The 17,315-nt window shown below is 48.8% G+C and overlaps 1 protein-coding gene across 2 annotated transcripts in view; it reads left to right on the top strand.

Moving 5' to 3' along the window:
* The window catches only part of SEPTIN9 (septin 9), a 231,766-nt gene that overhangs the window by 28,542 nt on the left and 185,909 nt on the right, over positions 1-17,315 (top strand). For both annotated transcript variants that reach the window (XM_067547656.1, XM_067547658.1), the window contains exon 2: positions 5,207-5,263. In XM_067547656.1, the coding sequence (XP_067403757.1) occupies positions 5,207-5,263 (57 nt within the window). The remainder of the gene's footprint in view (positions 1-5,206; positions 5,264-17,315) is intronic.

The following is a 17,315-nucleotide window of genomic DNA, read 5'->3' as shown; positions in this document are numbered from 1 at the left end:
AAAAAAGATCCCAGTCTTAAAGAGAGACAGTTCTACCCCCGCTACTCACAATGACAAGGAAGGGGTAATATTGGGGCTGGAAATGTACATTCAATTATCTGAGCAGCCCCCGAGAAGATCTCCTGGATGATCCCAGAGACTGTTAGTCTGCCGTTAATACCCTTATAGAAACAAGGAGCCAAATTCGCGGTTCAGATAAGCCGGAGCCACTTCATTGCCCAGTGGGTTAGCTCCTGCTTCTATCACTGGTGAATTTGGCCCAGCCATTTTGGACAGGACCAGCGGTCACTTTTATATTTACTTCTGTAACAGGTGTAAAGAGCATGTGCTCCTGGTTTGCAATATGCTGTTGCTGTTCACACTTAGCCCTTAGTTTGACGAGTTAGACCTAAGAATAAACTAACAGTTTCCCTTCCTTACATGTGGGATATGCATATAGCTATGAGGTTCAGTAACACAAGGAGAGTCTGAGTCTAAAGCACCCATTCTTGGTACTGTTCCATGTACGTAGAAGGATCGGGGAGACAACCCTTTGCCCCGGGCATTTCGTACAAAAAAACCCAGGGTTATTTGGGTGGTATCATATTTTGGGGATACCGGACTCGCAAGTATCTATCAGTACCATTATTAGGGTCAGGTTTTGCGTCAGTAGTAATCAGCTGAGACAGCATTTTCCACCAACGGTGGTTCCTCAAGACACACTGGACCTGATTCCCCATTGCCCTGCCCCACCTGGGTAGTCATTTACTTCAGTGCAAAGTGGGATTTGGGAGCATTTTACACACACTGTGCGTTGGTGGCACAAGAGATGCAAGGCAATGGGGAACTGGGCCGAGAATTGTCTGGTGCTGGGTGGATGGCATTGTGAGACTGGACCTATGGGCCTGGGCGTGATTCTGCCTCAATTATACAGTGCTACGGGATGCTGTTCAGCCAGAGGTCAGAAGACAATGCTAAGCATCCCTAACGCTATAATTATGCATAGCAGGGATATGTCCGTGCGGTGGAATGAACTGTTCTTAGATTGTCCTACTTTAACCGTTGGACTGTTCCATTTTCAAGTTACACTGAGGGAGTGTGGGGAAACCTTCGTTACAAGCAAATAAGATGCATTTAATTCTGTTTCTTCTTCCAATGCTTATTAATAAATGGATAGCCCAGCCTGGGGGGGGGCTCCTGCTGCAAGTAGAGGCAGACTCATAGCCAGTCTGAAGCAAAAATCAGAGGCTTCTATCCCACACATAGTTCAGCTGCCCAGAACCAGGGCTGCAAATGCCTCCAGGCTAAAAATAGAGCCAACCCCAGACTGCATTTAACATGCTGATACTGAGTCAGCCCCGCTTATGCTGCAGTCTTCACAATGATCTGGGTAGAGGAATACATTTTCTTAGTGACTGCATTTCCTTTTATGACCGATTCTCTCTCCTGTCCCACGGGACTGGAGTCTTTCCACATTGCTTAACCACCATCCCATGATCAGGCTTGACACATTGTGCTTCTCTGGAGAAGTCTAGAGGATAGTACACTGGACTGGGACTCAGGAGACATAGGTTCTATTTCTGACTCTGTCTCTGGTCTTCTGAGTGACCTTGAGCAAGTTGCTTCATGCCTCAGTGCCTCGGTTTCCCTGTCTGTAAAATGGGGATAACAATACTGACCTCCTTTGTACAGCACTTTGAGAGCTACTGATGAAAACTGCTGTATAACATCTTGGTAATATGGTACCTGAGGTAGCCTTTGTATGGTGTTGCCTAGTGGTTAGAGCTGCAGTAGTTAGGATAGCTGATCCTGTCTCTGCTACAGAGTTGCACTGTGAACTTTGGCCAGTCACTTTAGTTCTCTGCAGCTTGGGTTACCCATCTACTAAATGGGGATAATAATACTTACTGACTTCTCAGAAATGTGAGAGTTTGATTAGACTAGCAAAGTGCTTTGAGGCCTTTGGATTATAGGTGCCATGTAAGTGCAAAGTGTGCATGTAGATACATTGCATGTTCAACAATAAGAAACGCCAAATGCAGAGGGCTCTGCCACTCTGGACATTGTGTATATTTTATGTTTAATTGTACCTTGTTACCAGGGCTAAGAGGAATCAAATCTATTTCCTATGTCCAATCCTGTCCAAACTTGGTAGTTGCTTGCATTGCATCCTTTTGCCAGCAGAGTGAATAAAGTCTTTGAACCCAAAAGGATGGATTTTACTAGCTCCGCATAACTGGACATCTGAGCATGTCATCCAAAAGGGGACAGTTTCTCCTGTGTATGCGGTTTTCAAATGCTTGTAGCTTCTGTGAAAACTAAATCAATCTCCCGCCCCCAGCCAAAACAAAGCAATGGTGCTAGTCCTCAGTGAGGATCCTATCCTTGCTAGGTTTCAGCCCCTCCTGCTGTAGCCTATTTAAAGAAGTGAAGTTAAAATTCTTTTTAACACAGAAAATGTGTGTGGCAGAGGTGAAAACAATCTCCAAAATATCTGGTCAAACTTCCTGAAAAAATTCACCTTTTGGGCCAAGATCAAGGGAAGAAAATCTCCGTGCAATGTTTCCGAAAGGTGGGGAGGTGCTGGCAAAAACTACGCCCAAACACAGGCGATTGCAATGACGGTTGTATTACATGAGCTACCCCAGCTGAGGTTGGGGCCCCACGGTGCTAGGCACTGTGCAAACACCTGGTAAGAAGCAAAACTAGCCCCAAAGAGCTTACAGATTAAATAGACAAGGAGGTGTCCAAGGTCACTGAAAGTCAGAGGCAGAAATGGGAAGAGAACCCAGGTCTCCTGAGTTCCATACCAATGTCCTGTCCACTAGACTCCTGCCTTTTGCTGTCTGATGATGGAAATTGTTTACAAACTTAACTGCTGGGAATGCTATCATATCCCCCACTGGTACAGTTACAGCTGTTCAAGGGACAGGCTTTCCTCCATCTGCATTTTCACATGCACAACAGATCAGTGTTTGCTGGTAGGGGGGTGAATTTCACTCTCGTTTTTTCCTTTTGAAATCAGGAGTTTTTACTGTCCCCCTTTCACAGTGTGATTCTGCCATGGGGGCTCTCCCTTATCCTCTTCCTCCCTGGATGAGGAGCAGGGTGCGTCTTCTTGGAACTGGCCCAGTGGTTCAGCCACATGGCTTTGCAGTCACAAAGACTTTTTTATATTATAAAAGCAAAGTGGAGACACACACACACACACACACACGGCTCTGAGCATGAGGCACTTTTTCCAAGTGGAGTTGCCAGCCAGAAACCCTGGTCCCAGGGCAGTTAGCATGAGGTTTGCTGCCTTCCCCACCTCCCTCTTTTTTTTTTTTTAAATAAGACACAAGCTGTTCCAGCTGAGCGGCTGGAGCAATAATACTACCCACGGTTTCAAGGCTTTGGGACCTAGGTGCACCCTGATTTTCTGACTGTTTGCGGCATGGCAGCTAGACTCCCTGGTGGGATGAAAGGCCACTTACGAGTGAGCTATCTCTTATAATTGAAGTCTGCATCGATCAAAAGATGGAGACTTCCAAACCTGCTTACAGGTTGCAAGTGTGGTGGGAACCTTAGTGGAAATTCTGGTACAAAAGCCCTAGTGGCCAACGAGGGTTTGGAAAGAGCAGAGCGGCTACTGGTTCCTGGGACTACTGGATCTTAGAGACATTGGTTCTCCAGTAGAAACCAAGAGAGACTGAAGGATTCTATTTGGAATCTCTTGGAATTCCCAGTGTGAGGAATTGTAGACTGTGGGAGCCAGATCAGCTGATCCACTGGATCCAGGACATAATTGTCACTGCTTGTAGCTTCAAGGCACAGTGGGGCGAGTTGGAGAGGGGCAGCCATAAATCTGTGATTCCTGGGTATGGCTAGCTCACGTGTGTGTTTGTTTTTTAAACCAGAGTTGATTAATAAGGCAAAGTTTAATGCTCACAGCACAAGTGGAAGATGAATGGTTGTGGCTATCCTCACATGGGCAATTGGTGGCACTCAGAGGTTAAGTGACTTGCCCATAAGTAGGTAGCAGAGCTGGGGACAGAACCCAGGAATCCCTGCTTGCAGTCCATTGCTCTAACCAGTAGCACCACTGCCTTGCTTGGAGTGCAGCATCAACCAGCTGTATGGAGGATTAGTACTCGCTTTCTGGAGCTGGGTATGTGGAATGGAATAAAGGAGAGATTGCATCACTTTCTAAAGAGAAATGTGTTCCAGAACGATGTAAACTTTCTCCGTAACTCTTGCCCTGCCACTGTCTGGGCAGCAGGGGGGTGCTTCACACAAACTCCTCTGGAAAGACTAATTCATTAAAAAAAGACTCTCAAACCAAGCCAAAGTCAGGTCTCGCTTTTCTGGTTGACCATGATTCCACAACGGGGACACAAGGATGTGCCTAATATTTCAGACAGTTTAACCATGCCGATACAGATGCTGTGATACATTAGACACAGCAGAGCTCTCTGGTCCTTTTGCACTGACTTTGCTGGTGGAAGGATCCTCTCTGACAGGCCCAGAACTAGCAGTGGGTATTGCTCATGAGGGTCCCCGCACAGAATGTGTCCATGGACATGTCAGGGGCATGCTGTGGTCAGGGAGTGTGTTCTGCAGTGCTGCACACTGGGACCATTGCAGCTTTCTGAGGTGGTCTAACCTGCATCAGAGGCCGAGCTGGGTCTGGGCAGTGCCAGGATATGGGAGGCATATTGCATCCCCTCTTAGTCCCTGTACCATGCATGCACACGCTGTGTGCACAGAGATTGATTTGGGCCTGATATTGTTGTGTTTGCATGTCTTAGCAAAACACACTTCACTGCAAGGTCCAGGGGTATGTCTTTGTTTTTCCTGTTGGAGAAAAGTTTGCCATGCGTGCACATCTCTATTAAAAAGTCCCAGGTTGAAAGATGTGAGTGTGTGTCCCACTCAATTACTTCAGGATTTTCTTCTCCAATTTCCTGATCTTTAGACGTGCTTGCAGTTTCTGCTATTGCAGAGTAATAGTAACAACCACTATCAACCACTGTAAACTTCAGGGAAAGATGGAGGTTACGAGTGAAGTATTTCTCCGTTCAAAATAACCGCTCTTGAGATTTCAGAGGTAATGTTTCTGTACAAAGCAGACACCAGCAGGAGAAGGGTGGCTTAACAGATCAGGAATCACAGCATGGACACCGAACCACGTCCCAGGTTCACATTAGTTAGCTTGGCACCTTACAAGTGATTTTTCTTGCCCTAGGAATCACCAAGACCTCCAGTGGGAGACTTCGGAGAGTCGGTGACCCGACAAGTCCAAGTAAGTTGCATTTAACACACCCGTTTCCCTGAGCCTTTCTCCTCGAGTAGAAAGGTCACCTCTCCCCTCCTTGCCTCCTGGGGCTAGCAGAGAGAAACTCTTCCGCCTTCCATCAAACAAGCGCTGTTAGAAGGGAAAGCTGGCTGCAGAGAGAGGGTTCCGTGCCCTACGTATTCCACAATATAGAATTAGAGCTGAATTGCCTGTTGAATAATGGTTCTGGAGAGACTCATTAGCAAGCCCCAATCAAGTCAGGGGTCCGATACCAGTAAGCAGAAAGTGAGAGTGCCCTGAGATTGAATTACAGCGCCGGTAATTAACGGCTCGCTCTCACTCTCCTTAGCCATTCTTTTTTATTGCACGTGGAGATTTACGGATTACATGTGCCTGTGCTTAAAATGACATTCCTAATGGCATCTTGACTTGATCTAAGCTGTTTCCCATTCGGGAGAAGGCAGGTGGGAGGGTTTCTTTCTTTAAACAGGTGTCTCCCAGGCTCATCTCTGCCCAGCCTTCTTGTCCCCCCCTTTGGAGGCTTTTAGCGTTTGAGCCACTCTTGCTCTGCCGCCGTGTCTGTATCCTTATGTGCTGAACTGGAGAGTCCTGCTGATATGAACTGTGTGAACTCAGCCCAGACTGGGGAGGAGATTATGGGGCAATGGGGGAAATGCTTGAAGGCAGGATGGACTGTAGGCATAGGAGGTACAGGCAGTTATATAGAGTCACAGATTTTTAAGGCCCAAAAGAAACATCAGATCTAGTCTGACCTGGGACTGTCCAGAGCCATTCTGGACCCTGACTGAACTTAGACCTGCACCGAGGGCTGCCGTGGCTGCAAGGGGCCCCGGAGGCTGAGCTTACCTAGGAGGCCGCATCTGAAATAGCACCAGGTTAGCCCGGGAGTCACACACAGCACTCGCTTCCAGGTCTCTGCAGGAGGTCAGGGGAACCTGGCTGGAAGAGCAGAAGGGAATCGCCTAGTGGGGGGGATGTAGCAGAATGGAATCGACTAGTGGGGGGGATGTTGCAGAAGTACCCACAAAGAAGATCCTCACTGCGGCTAGTGTAAAGGATTCTGGGGCAGGGCTGGGCCCATTTGCATCCTGGGAGAGCGGGGGGCCTAAGCTCACCTAGGAGAAGATCATAGGTGCAAAGGAAGGTTCTGGCGGGGGCACAGTTGGAAGTGGCAGAGGTGCTGTGCTTAGGCTAACAATGCATCTAGGGCCAGTCTTGCTTAAGGGCTTAGTGATTAAAGTGACAGTGGAATCTAATTGCACCCAGCCTGCAGGTCCTCCCGAGACACTGACCCTTTGACAAACACCCCTCAGCTTCTGTTCCGGTGGGTCCCTTTCCAATGGCTGGCGGGCCTGTGGCTTTGTGGAATAGGATGACCGGATTTCCCAATTTTATCGGGACAGTCCCGCTATTTGGGGCTTTTTCTTATATAGGGGCCAATGCCCCCACCTCCACCCCATGTCCCGATTTTTCACACTTGCTGTCTAGTCACCCAGTTGAGGAACCTTTGTGCAGTTGCTTCCATAGCGAGATGCCCCAGCTCCAAGCGACGGCCCTTCCTCCTGTAATGATGTGGCTGAAGCTTGTCTCATTAGAACTCCAGTTGGCGTCTGTAGGAATCCCATACTGGGGGCACTTTCAGGGTTACAAGTAACACAGCTATTACCTGCTGCCATCCAGGGTTTTATGCTTGTAGTTCCATGCTCCGGTAAATGCTGTTGGTGCCCTTATTAAAGACTGGCTGGAAACTGGTCCCTAAAGCGCCCTTTTCTATTACAGTAGTGTTAGTACAGCTGGAAGGAAAGCAGATTAGAAACTGTACCACTGTTCGTCAGATGATGTCCCTTTTCCAGCAAGATCCCTGCCGGCAGGTCCACAGTTATTACTATTTAATGGCCAGGTGCCCCAGCCAAGTGCAGGGCTCCATGGTTATAGGCACTGTACATACACAGGGTAAGAGACTTTGTCTGCCCCAAAGGACTAGACAAGACAGGTGAGGGGTGGGATGGGAAAGAGGCTCAGAGAGGGGCAGTGCCTTGCCCAAGTTCCCCCAGCCGGTCAGCAGCACAGCCAGGACTGGCATCGAGGTCTGCTGAGTGCCAGTCCAATGTCCCATGTGCTGGCCACCTTGCCACTATACTGGCATTTCCCACGGAAAACAAACGTCCTTTCAAATGAAGCTGAAATGTTTTCTGCAAGCTGCGAAATGCCGTCTCGCTCCAAAAGCCGCCAGGTTGGGGAGCGCGTGCACAACTTCTCCTGAACGAAATCCCAGTTGCAGTGGTAGGTAGTGTGATGAGTGGGGCTGGAGAACTCAGAACCAAGTTTCAGAAGGGGCTCAGGAACACAGCCAGGCCCGAGCCGCTGACCCAATAAATTCTAGCGCCCCAGCACTTCACACTGTCCACTCAGCATCTGCCACAGATCTCTTTCTACAGCTCCGCCTGCCTGCCGCACCACTTCCTGCTAGTGCCAGGAGAGCCATGGATGGAGCTGTGCATCTCGGCTAGGGTGATTCCAGCTGGAGATGGTGGGGGGAATCCAGATCCAGTCTGTTTCTTGAATGTAATGTTGCTTTACATCAGGGTCCCGGTGCCATGCACCTGCAGGAGGCTGTGTGCGTCTCCACTGATGAAGAATCCAGCTTTGTATCTGGCTCCTCTGCATACAGTCACAGAGAGCAGTAGCCATCTCAGGTCAATCACTTGGGGGAAGGGAGAACCCTTGTGGGTTTCATTCCCTTAGTGTGAGTGGAATCCTTCACGCCCCATGTGAATGTGAGCTCTGTTCTCCTGCAGCAAGGTGGCTTCCGCTTGCACCATCATTGCTCAGTTTGAAAGAGCCTGAGTGCTGGAGAGAGATGAACTGGTCACCTTTCCCTAATGGCTAAACTCCTGAAATTCTCCTATTTAAAACACCCGGGTGGTCTTCCTGATGGCAGGCCTGGGAGAGCATCGCGGGGGATGTGAGCGTGGGGGTATGGAGCTCCTGACTGGGCTGTGGAACCTCAGGGAGCATTGTGCCAATGGATCTGACATGGAACTCGCTCCTCAGCCTTTCCCTAGCAGCTGCGTTCCCAGTTTGGAAGCTCTTTCTGGAGTTGATGCTGAGGAACAGAGAGAGAGAGAGAGCTGGCAGCTGCTAGCCTCCAGAAATCCATTTCCCCAAGTATTCACTGAAGACGTTTATAGTCACGGGGCTGCTCTTCAAGCTTGAATGCTCATTTTCAAAGAGACTCTGGCTTCGCTGGCTTTTTTTAAGCTGTACCAGGTGCATGGAGCCAGAGCTCATAGGGCTGCAACTCTCCTTGGGAACCTTCTCTCTGCCTGGCAGTGAGACCCAACACCCAGTGTACGGACACCCATTTCCAGCTCTAACGAAGGCCATTGCTTATACTTTGACACCCAGGCTGCTTGAAAAAATGAATTTTCTTTCCTTTGTGAAATAATCAAGGGAAAGATGAAGCTAGTGGGGTCAGCCTGGAATGTTTTTGTTTGGGTTGGCAACTCCTTTATTAGTAATCATGGTCCCAAAGCTCCGTGTATACCCCTTCAAATCGTTTAATTTCAATTGCCACAGCTGTTCTCCTCTCTCTCTGCTGGGATGATGTAGCTATGACCTGCCCCATTTTAGAAATCAGCAATGAGATGCTAGCACTTAGGACAGCACAATCGCTGCCCTTGCACAGGGATTGGACACAAAAGTGTAAGGAGGCTCTCTGCATTTTCTTCATCTCTTGCATGCCCATGCAGGGCTGGGCACAATCAGACCATGTATATAGAGAACTCACCTATTGCAAGAAGCCACATGACAAATCTTTGTTCTGTTTGCTCTAGTGTAGACCACAAGGCAATAGAAACAACATATGCAAATGCCATCTTAAATGCGTGCTTAAAAACAATTTTATTTTTCCATGAATTGAAAGTTAAAATACAATAGAAGAAAATGGACCTGGCAGGGGTGTATGCTCAACGACAATACATTTTCAAACTTCTGGCGCTGCCGGTTCTCGGAGAAGGAACATCATTTGGGTGCATCAAAGTTATTAGTGTAACAAGCTTGTCAGCATGTTATTTACTCTTTGGATAATAGCCATGGACTCTGCGTTGTAAAAGCAGGACTGGAATATTTGGCGTCCATCAGGAGAATGTGTAGACAGACTATAAACATACAGTCTCCTTCTCACCTGGATGGTAATCCCATCTGGACTATGTAAAGTGATGGTGTTCAAATAAGTCATGCCTTCTTGTAAAGAGTACAGCAAACATTGACCTCAGTGAGAAGATGACTGAAGTGGGATGGGTCTCTATGGGAAGGTATAGGAGCAAAGGGATATAAGGTGTTTCCCACTGATTTCAAATGCATCTCTAATGTTCCCAGCATTCTTGCCCCGTGGGAATTTTTCAGTGGCTGGCACAGGATTTCCTGAAAACATTCCCTGTCACTTACTAGACACGCTGGCCTCTGGGGTCTGTTCCAAAGCCCACTGAAGTCAGAGAGAGTCTTTCCAGTGACTGCGATGGGCTTTGACTCAAGCCCTCGGAGAACCCGCAAATGCTGGTTGTCAGTTCACCGTAACTCCCTTTAGAGCTTGATCTACCCCGCCTGGCGGGCCTCGCTGCTGGAATCGCCATCAAAGGACTCCAGTTTCCTTTGTCCTTGCTGGCCTCCATTCGGCTCTCTGGTTGCTCCAGGTACCTAGTTCCCAGAGAGGTTTTCAGCTCATCATTACAAACTGTCTGCTTCTGCTGCAAGGTCTACAAGAAATCTCCCTGCCTGTGGCCATGTGGCAGAGGACCAGCTGGGAAGAAGTGGATCTAGCTTTGTGTAATGCAAAGCATAGGGAAAACAGCGAAGGTGTGGAACAATTCTACCCATTGGATAAACTCCTCTCCCCTCTCTCTGTCTGAGGGTTGTCTCCTTAGTCTGTAAGGTACTCTGGGCACGGATACACGGTCTCCCCAGCATCAAACACAGTGGGGCGTCGATCCTGATTGGAGCCTCTGGCCACTACCATGATAGAATAAAAATTGGCACCCTTGCTTGTGGGTGACCTCAGCATGAGTGGGGCCCAGGACTGCCTGGGTCATGGAGATGGAACTAACCTTTTAGCCAGGCACCCGTCTTGCAAAGGGCCCTTGGCTCCCACTGAAGCTGACGAGCCCCGTCTTGTACCCGCTGATGTCAAGGAGATTTTTCTATTGTCTTCAGAAGGCCAAGATCTGGCCTGCCATGAGGGGAGCACCGTGTACCTTGCAGAATGGGACCCCCAGAAGCAGGACCCGGCGAGGAAGAGTTGCCATGCTTGCGGTGATGCCTGCATTGCCGTGACCCATCCTACACGTCTCCTCTGAAGGAAGAGAGGGCTTTGGTACCTCCAGGGCTAAATTAACCAACAAGAAGCTTCTAACAGAGCCAGCGTCTGTGCTTTTCCTTGGTGTGATCTTCTCATCCCTGAGCCTGCCGGCCCCTGTGTTATCAGCCCTCTGCTCTGTCAGTGTTGCCCTGTATCCCAAATGGAGTGAGAGGTGCCCCTACCTCTGCCTGGGATTTTGGGAGGGCTGCAGCTGCCTCTGGAGCTTTGCCCATTGCAGATGTTCTTTTCTTTTCATTACTGCTTTTGGTGTGATGGTAACTTCCTTTCACATTTATTCTTCCTCCCCAGGAGACGTATGGACGGCTGCTGGTATTTCTGACCCCCCATATCCCTCCTTCTCTCCAGAATGTTGAAGAATTTATTTAATTTTTAATTATTATTTTAGGAATGCTAATCACTTTTCAATCAGCAAATTCCCTGCAGAACTCCCCTTCTTTCCTTGTTACATCCTTTATACAGGTCTCCTTTCCTTGGGCAGTCTCACGTTTACAGTTTCTCTTCTTTTTTCCTTGCTTTCTTTGCCACTTCTGCTCCTCTTCCCAGTCCTCGTATCCTGGAGGTGGGGTCTGAGATCTCAGATCTTCTTATGGCAGGTACTTTCTGCTCTTCCCTGTGCACATAGGGAGGATATAGTTATCCTAACAATGATTTCCTGGAGCAATGACTTAGATACAGCAAAGCGCTTAAGGACGTGTAGTCAACGGGGCTACTGATGTGCTGGAAGTGTAAATATGTGCGTAAGTGCTTTGCTGGACAAGGGCCCTGGTTCAAATTTGGGCTTTGGCAGATACTGGGTGCAGTGACTACTCACAGGACACACCGAGTGTTGAGGTTATGACTGTCTCCAAAAGGTATACTGAAGGATGCCTTCTGAATGAATATGCACCGCCTGAGACTGTGATATTGTACCATGATGTCACAATGTTTGCCTCTTCCTGCCCTGCGGATGAGTCGATGTGTGATGATGTTGCATTCTCATATCCTAATGTAACGTTGTGGTATCTTGATGCGAAGACATGGTCATAATAGGACTCTGTCATAATCCAGCGTCACCAGGCTTCAGAGCCTTGAAGATCCCTCTTAAAAACTCTGATCCTCCTGGAAATTTGGGAAGGGGAAGTGACACTAGTCTGCATGATAGGGGTTCATGCACTAACCCTTCACCCTGGGAAAGCTGGCTTCAAATTCTTGGCCACCAGTGAAATGGTTCATAGTGAGGTCTTAGTATCTAGGGCACTTTAGCTCATTTTATGTGCAAACACAATGATGCTGTCTCGACTTCTGGTGCGGTGTGTCCTCGGACAGCTACAGCCAAAGACAGAAAGGGGCCTTGGTAGAAGTCCAAAAGTAACTGGTAACCCTAAACTGTAACCCTACAAGTAACCCTAAATTGAAAGAAACAGAATGTTTGCTTTACATTGGTTTCTTCTAGGGTGACCAGATAGCAAGTGTGAAAAATCGTGACAGGGGATGGGGGATAGTAGGTGTCTATATAAGACAAAGCCAGGAATATCGGGACTGTCCCTAATAAATCAGGACATCTGGTTACCCTAGTTTCTTCAGACTCTAATGATATATTTTCTCCTTTTTCTGGTGCGAGCCCTTTTTAATGATCATTTTCATGTTGAAAATTTTAACAAGCAGTTCAGTGCTGTGGTTTACGCTGCAGGAAATACTTACGGCTCCATATAACTACAGCTCCATTGGGTCCAAACTTCCTCTCTTCACTCATCTGGCCCTGCACCTCGGTGCGTGCATCACTGGGGTGATTGTGGGGTTTCACTTATAACTGCTGCTCGATCAGGGGTGGCCTGTGGCTCTTTGCCACCCTAAGCAAAGAAGGGGACAAGGTGCCTTTCCACAGCTCTTGTGCCCTGTGGCCAGATTTTCAAGATTTCTGGCCATAAGCAATGGGGCCGGCTGGGGGTTGAGACCTTGAAGAGCTGGCCCGGAGCTGTCTTGAAAATCTGGTCCTGTGACCCCCTCCTCAGCATCTCTCCTCCCTGTACCAGTGCCACTTGGCCATTTCCAGTCATCTATGAGCAGGCCAGCACCTCTGTTTCCAGGACACTTCTCTTCCCTTCCCGGTGCAGGAAGGATGATTAGTGAGACTGGCTGCTAAATTTCAATTCGGAGCAACCCCGGTCAGCCAGCAACGCACAGTGAGAAATGACTGCTCGACAGGAGTTGGAGGGGCCCCTCTGAGAGTCACTTGGACACACACACGTCTAGGTTTGGCAATGTCACCCAGCAATTAAAGAAGGGAATACAGCCCAGCAGGCTGACTAATGTGGGCTGTTTGGGGGCTGTATCAAACATGCAATTGGAAACAGGCGGCTCCTCTCTAGGACGAGTGGATGCTGTGGGGGAGGAGAGCAGAAGCCCGAAGTCAGAAATTCCACGGCAAACTCTAGCTCCCAACCTAACACGCCAGCTTGGCTCGCTTTTGGTAGCCTTGGCGATCATTTCGGCAGCATTCAAATGTGTTTCCTAGGCGGCTTTCTCCACTGACCCTTCTTAAGACTTACACCTGACGAACGCTAATGAGTGAAAATATTTGCTGACACTTGCCATCGAGGCAGAAGTGTATGTTACCTGGCAGGCAGCACCGGAGTGGAGGGAATCCGCTTCTTGGGAACATGGTTTTCCTCCTGGAAGTCAGCTACTTTCTGTACTTTGGTTTCCTTGGAGGCTGCTATTTGGCTTTCGTCCAGGGGAAAAAAGGTCTCTGGTGGGGTGCTGGCACAGTATGCAGAGAGGGGGACAGATAAAGTGGTATACTTTTTGTGAGCGAGCAAGGCCTTATGAGGAGAAGGTCTTTAAGTCTTATGCAAGGAAACTATTTCTTTTGCTAGATCTGTTTCTGCACCAGGTGATTTGTTTGTTAAAACTCCCAAAGGGGTAAGAGAGGAAGAGGTGCCTCTTGCTTCCCTGCTTTGTTCTCTGTCTTGCTGCATGGCTAGTAATTTGCAGCCAGCCAGACCAATAGAGAGGCGTTACACCAGAGCCAGCTGCAATACAGGAGAGGCATGGCTCTTTATGTGAGCGAGTCTGTCTGCGAGAGGCAGAGTGCTAACAGCATCCCTAGTTTTGCACCGTCAGCACTTGGCTGAGGACGGACCGCAGTTTATCTTGAGGCTGCTTGGAAGCGCAGTGCATAATTTAGAGAAGCACAAAGCTCAGGCCCAGCTCTCTGGGTTGCATTATCTGGGGCACTCACTGATGGCACGAAAACCTTCATCCGAGATCTTTGTCTTTTACTCTCAAAACGATGCTACCGGACACAAGGGCAGAAGCACCAGGCCTCGGAATCACTTGTGCTCTTCATTCACCTCTTACCCTGGGTGGGTTAGATGGACAAAGCGATCGGAGGTGTGTGAGTGTGGGATGGAATCTCATGAGCAGGGACCACTGGAGAACTTGGTTCAAAGACCTCATTAGACTGACGCTGGTGACGAAATGAAAGATGGATGTTTTCTATCGAATTGGGCGCAGACACTGTGAAATCCCATTCACCACAAAGCGTCACATTGGCACAGCGGTGAGAAGGATCCAAGAGTGGATGAACAGGAGAGGTTAAGGCAGGCCAGGACTGAGAGTTGTCATGGGTGTTCACAGCTCCTGTCCACAGCTGGTGTTATAAAGTCACTGCCCTAGGTAGCAAAATCCATCCCTGAGCTCAGAGACATTTTAAAAAAAAATATTCAAGTACCATCGGAATCCTTAGCGAGTGGAACGGCTGGGACAACCTGATCCTTTCCCCGCCATGCAGATTTTTCATTTTTCCAAAGAATCTGTAGGTCAGAAGAGGAGAGATTTTTTCATCAGCCTTCACTGGGATGTCAATTGACTGTATTTCCCACGTATGGCAACTCCTTATCACAGCTGCTGCTCTTCTCCCACAGCTCTAAAGCGCAATAGGACAGGAGTTATAGATGGAGCAAGGAGAATGTGCTTTACCCGCACATCTAAAAACCAGCACAAGGAATGTCCGGCTCCTGTCTCTGTGGCGTGGTTCACCAGCTCCGTAAAGGTGTGTTGCTGGGTGATGTTCCTTCCAGTGCCCCTGCTGGGCAACTTTTCCATCCTCAAGCCTGGGCTGCGGTGGGGCTTTGCCGCCATAGCTAGATAAGGGGGAGTATTTTTATTTATTTATTTATCAGCTGTCCTAGCAAAAGCCCAAGTGTAGATGCTCTTCTAGTGACAAGGTCCTTTTGCTGGTATAGTTGTCTTGCTTGGGGGCACTGGCGTAAGCTAAACTGCTCGAAGGACACTTTGCTGGTATGAGCTGTCTACTCTAGCAAGGCTCGCCAGCAGACCCTTTAAGAGAGGAGAAGGCCTCACTTTCCATTGCTTCAGGAAGTGTCCCCTCTTCTCCTGGAGGTCGTGACACGGTGGAAGGGTAATGATGCTTGGCATTTCTGTAGCGCCTTCCTCTCCGGGTCCCCAAATGCACTATAGATATGGGACCACATTTATCCTTGGTGTAACTACATTGACGCCCACGGTGGTGCAATAGAGAATGAATTCCCCCTCCTCGATTAAGCCATGCACCATTGCTGTGAGAGATCTGACAGGAAAAGATCTATTGTACGGATGGGGAAATCGGGGAGCAGCAATGCTGAGGCCAGAACGTTTTACAGTGTCTGTGGATTTGCTTTAATCGTGGGTGTTGAAATGGAAGCACGTCTGGCCTGCTGCTCAGAGGGGCTGAGCAAAGGGAGGGGTGTGGGTTTGCGCTTCCGCTGTTTCCAGTTGGGCAACCCAAAATTAGTGCCCACTTTTGAAAGACACGGCTGAAACGAATTCCCCAAGACTATGTAGTGAGTTCATGGCGGAGCGGGGACTAGAGCCCAGGGCTCCTCACTCTCACCCATAGGACCGTCATTGCTCTCTTTGTGCCTGGAAGCAGTGAAAGGAATAACTTCAGAAATGGATTGGGATTAGGAGGCAGGTGAGCCAGCACAGTTAAGAAAACCCGACCTCAACGTTTGTCCAGAGCTTCAGATGAACACAACATCTAACTTTCTCGTCGGCATTTTCACAGGCCACTGCCAAAGTATGATGATCAAGGCTATAACCGCAGTATTTCCAGTCTCACCAGAATCAGGAATGGTCCAAATATCTCCTCAGAGGCTTTGCTGCTGTGAGATTTCCAGTTCTTTTTGGCAGACCCAAGAGACCTGAAGACTGCAGAAACTTAGGGTGCTTTATTGGTCTGAATGAATCTCCGTGGGAGTGGGAGTGGCATGCTGAAAAGGACCTTTCCAGGCATTCAGCTATAACGGTTCAAACTGCAGTAGTGTAGACGTAAGGTCAGGGTACTGCAGTGTTTAGGGCTATGACTGTGTTACTGATGGAAGCTCTTGCTTTGATGCCTGGCCTCTGACCATCACTTTGTCACAGCAGCAAAGGCGTTAACTGCTGGTGGTTGAAGCCGGGTTGCCTTGAACATGTTCCTAGATGAGGTCATTTGGATTTCCTGGGGCAGTCTCTATTCCCTTTTGTTTTCTGCCTCAGGCTGGCTACCCCAGCTGGGTGCAGCTCTGTGCCAAAGAGAGCCCACATGTGCATGCATCACTCCTCTTAGTTGCTAGTGACAGGCTGGCATTTGAAATGTGTCCTCATGGGGCAGAGGAGGATGCAGGGACAGAAAGCAAAGGCTGATGCTGCACTGTCTGGATCACCAGCTGGTCTGGAGAGCCCTGATAGCCACACGAATGAAAAACACAAGGAAGTTATCCAAGAAATATTTATGCCCAGCAGCAAGGGGTTAAATCAAATGGGCCAGTCACCCTGCAGCTCTGGCAGGGGTCTGGTTCCCGCACGAAGGCAGGACAGAGCTGCCAATGATACGCACCATGCGTAAAGTACATATGGCTGCAGGTGCCACGGACATATCTGATGGTTTGCAGGCAGCGAGGGGGTTCTGTGTCCAGGACTGTGAGGTTTATAGCGACTTATGTGTGCATGGTTAAGAGTTTCAAAAGTGGCGAGTGATTGTGGGTGCCTCATGTTATACTCATAGCATACACGCAGAGAAGGTAGGATTCCTGCTGGAAGGTCGCAATGTAACACTACTTTATTTCTTAGCATTCAGAACAATTACACACAAGAACGCAAAACCAAAGAGAGAGAAAACAGGCTGCTCCTGAAGGCAGCAAGGTACAGCCCACACCACGTTGCTTTGAGCTAACTTCGCTGCCAGTGCTCTGCTTCAGCGTCCTGTAACAGGACCAGGAACTGCCTCCCCTGACACACACACTCTTAAAGTGATAGCTTGCAATTCCACCACAGCCCTCAATACACCACTCCTCCAGTTTTGAGTGCCCAACTTGAGACTCCTTAAAGAGGTCTGACTCCTTGTGGAAGGCAAGTGCTCAGAACTATCTTTACAGTAGGTCTGGTTGGGACCCTATATCACGAGTCATTTTTGCACATCCTGGCCCCATGTCTGTGTTTGGTTTGTTAGGCAGAGGGGGTGGTACAGGTGGGAGGGGCGGTATAAAATATTTAGGGATATTTGATGCTCGTTGGTTCATGGGATAGTCTACATTTGGCATGATAGAGTCACAGAGTTTAAGGCAGAAGGGGCCACCAGACCACCTAGTCTGACCTCCTATTCGTCACAAGCCACCACCATCCCCCAGCACCCGCACA

Source organism: Emydura macquarii, unplaced genomic scaffold (assembly GCF_026122565.2).
Source record: "Emydura macquarii macquarii isolate MOO-44397 ecotype Brisbane River unplaced genomic scaffold, CSIRO-AGI_Emac_v2 contig_1230, whole genome shotgun sequence".
NCBI classification, from domain to species: Eukaryota; Metazoa; Chordata; order Testudines; family Chelidae; genus Emydura; species Emydura macquarii.
The sequence above is the reverse complement of the archived record's forward strand: the minus strand, read 5'-3'. Positions and strand labels throughout refer to the sequence as shown.